At 55.4% G+C, this 2456-nt stretch overlaps 1 protein-coding gene across 1 annotated transcript in view; it reads right to left on the reverse strand.

Moving 5' to 3' along the window:
• The window catches only part of TG (thyroglobulin), a 154923-nt gene that overhangs the window by 67152 nt on the left and 85315 nt on the right, over positions 1-2456 (reverse strand). The window contains exons 34-35 of the mRNA XM_023757773.1: positions 1392-1548; positions 958-1160 (exon numbers count right to left, since the gene is read on the reverse strand). Coding sequence (XP_023613541.1) covers positions 958-1160; positions 1392-1548 — 360 coding nt within the window. The remainder of the gene's footprint in view (positions 1-957; positions 1161-1391; positions 1549-2456) is intronic.

Raw genomic sequence — 2456 nt, forward strand, 5'->3', positions numbered from 1 at the left:
CATCATCATCACCATCATCATCAATATATCATAATAATAACTGTAGCATCACATTATCACCATCATTACTATCATCATCATCATCATCATCATCACCACCATCACCATCATCACCACCATCATCACCATCATCATCATCCCCTAGCAGGTGCTCAGACCGCCTAGCAGAATCATGAGTGCTGAGTTCTATTCTTTGCCTTCATTCCACAACCAACAGCTCGGTTGGTCAGGCCTTTGGAGCTCCGTGCCCGCCTGTGGCTGCTCACCCAGCTCCTGCCACTCCTTGAATAGCCATGTGGACAAGCCCCCGGGTCCCCTACTGTCCTCACCCCCAGGTAAGGGAGCATCACTGAGGCGGAAGGGCTTAGAGTCACGCATCACCCAACACTGTCCCACAGTGAAATGCCACCAGGATGGAATCTCAGGGTGGAGGAGGGACAGGACAAGGGCTGCTGAAGAAACCAGACAGCTTCCGGGGAGATTCGAAATTCAAACCCAGACAGGATCAGGGAAGCCGCATTGGGAAGCAGACGAGAGTTCTGTCGGTTTGATTTCTCTCCTGTTTGGGGGGTGCTGCCAGGTGTCGTTGGCATAGAGTTGGCTAAACTGTACCCCCATCATCACGTGCCTCCACCAGAGGCCTTCTCATCCCACATCTCAGCCCTGTGGTGTCTGTGGACAAGGGAGGGAATGCGGAGCTCAGACCAGTAAACCCTAGCGAGGCATCCGCAGGAGTAGAACACGCCGTCGGAACTATGAGCACCTGAGATGTGAGTGGCCAGCCGTCGGGGAGCTCTCAGCACCGGCTCCCGTGTGCATGAGAGACGGCCCTGAGCAGGACACACACTCAGAACACGGATACAGGGACCAAGCAATGGAAGCAGCGGGCCTCAGAGCCAGAGAGGACCCCTCACCTGACTGCACCTGCAGCCAGGTGGACACCGAGCGGCCACTCACCATCAGCACGGCTCTCCGGAAGAGTCTGGAGCCGCCAGCCCCGGCGGTGAGAAGGTGGATGCTGGCCACGTCGGCTCCACCGTGGTCGGCTGCCATGGTCACCCGCCGAGGGTCCCCGCCAAACGCTGCGATGTGGGTCTGCACCCAGGTCAGAGCCGCCACCTGGTCCAACAGCCCCCAGTTGCCACTCACTGCGCCGGCCCCTTCAGAGAGAGGAGAGCCTTTTACCTTTTGTGATTTTGCAGCTGGAACTTAATTACCCTGGTGCCGTCCAGGCCAGGCACCTGGTGCCTCTGGGGGACCTGACTTCTGTCCCCACAGGTCGGGACTTGGTCACTGTGAGGCCGATGGGAAGAGCATGGGCTCCGGCCTCAGAGCCATCTGGTGCCTCTGGGCTCAGGAATCAGCAGTGCCCACCAATGCCAGCAACTCACCAGCGCTCAGGAAGCCGAAGATGCCCACTCGGTAGCCAGCAGTGACCACGATGAGGTGGCCAGTAGCAGCCAGGAAGGAGCCGTCCAGGGCGAGGCTCCCGTCGTCGGCCCCGGCCTCCATGTTGTGGAAGAACAGCAGTACAGACGCGTTGGGGGCCTGTGGGATGGGAGAGATGCAGGGCTAGAGGTTGGCCCATTTCCCCACCAGGCTCCTTTCCCATGAAGGTGCCAGATTCTGAGCCTGCACAAACTCTCCCCGTCAACTCTGCCCTGTAGGCCTACGCAGCCCCATGTGATGGGTAGAAATATGTCCCCCAGAAGTCACATGTTGAAGCCCTAAACACTAGACCTCAGAAGGTGACTATTTGTAGATGGGTTCTGTAAAGAGGTAATCAGCCAGCCTGGCCGGTGTGGCTCAGTGGTTGAGCATCAACCTATGAACCAGGAGGTCACAGTTTGATTCCTGGTCACAGTGAGGGCACATGCCCGGGTTGCGGGTTTGGTCCACAGTGCCGGGCTGATCAATGATTCTCATCACTGATGTTTCTATCTTTCTCTCTCCCTCTCCTTTCCTCTCTGAAATCAATAAAAAGAGGTAATTAGCCAGTGCACCCTCGTCCAATATGACTGGTGTCCTTACAAAAAGAGGACATTAGGACACATACATCCACCCAGAGAAGACCACATGGACACACAGAGGGGAGATGACCATCTACATGCCAAGGGGAGCGGCCTCTGAGGGAACACACCCTGCCGACACCTTGATCTTGGACTCCAGGCCTTTACAATCATAAGAAAGTAAATTTCTGTTGTTTAAGCCTCCACATTTGTGGTACTTTTATCAGAGCAACCCAAGCAAACTAATAAACCCAGTTTCACAGATTAGGAAACTGAGGGTCACAAATACCCCAGTTCTGGCCACTAGTTTACTCCTGGAGAATGTTCTGGGTCCTTGGTGAGCCCTTTTCATGCGGCCATGCTAACTGGAACCCCCCATCTTGTGATGCAGAGCTTAACTCAGACAGCCAGGCACTGTGTGCCCAGGATTTTATTCATTCAGTCCTC

Source organism: Myotis lucifugus, unplaced genomic scaffold, assembly GCF_000147115.1.
Source record: "Myotis lucifugus unplaced genomic scaffold, Myoluc2.0 scaffold_113, whole genome shotgun sequence".
Lineage (NCBI taxonomy): Eukaryota > Metazoa > Chordata > Mammalia > Chiroptera > Vespertilionidae > Myotis > Myotis lucifugus.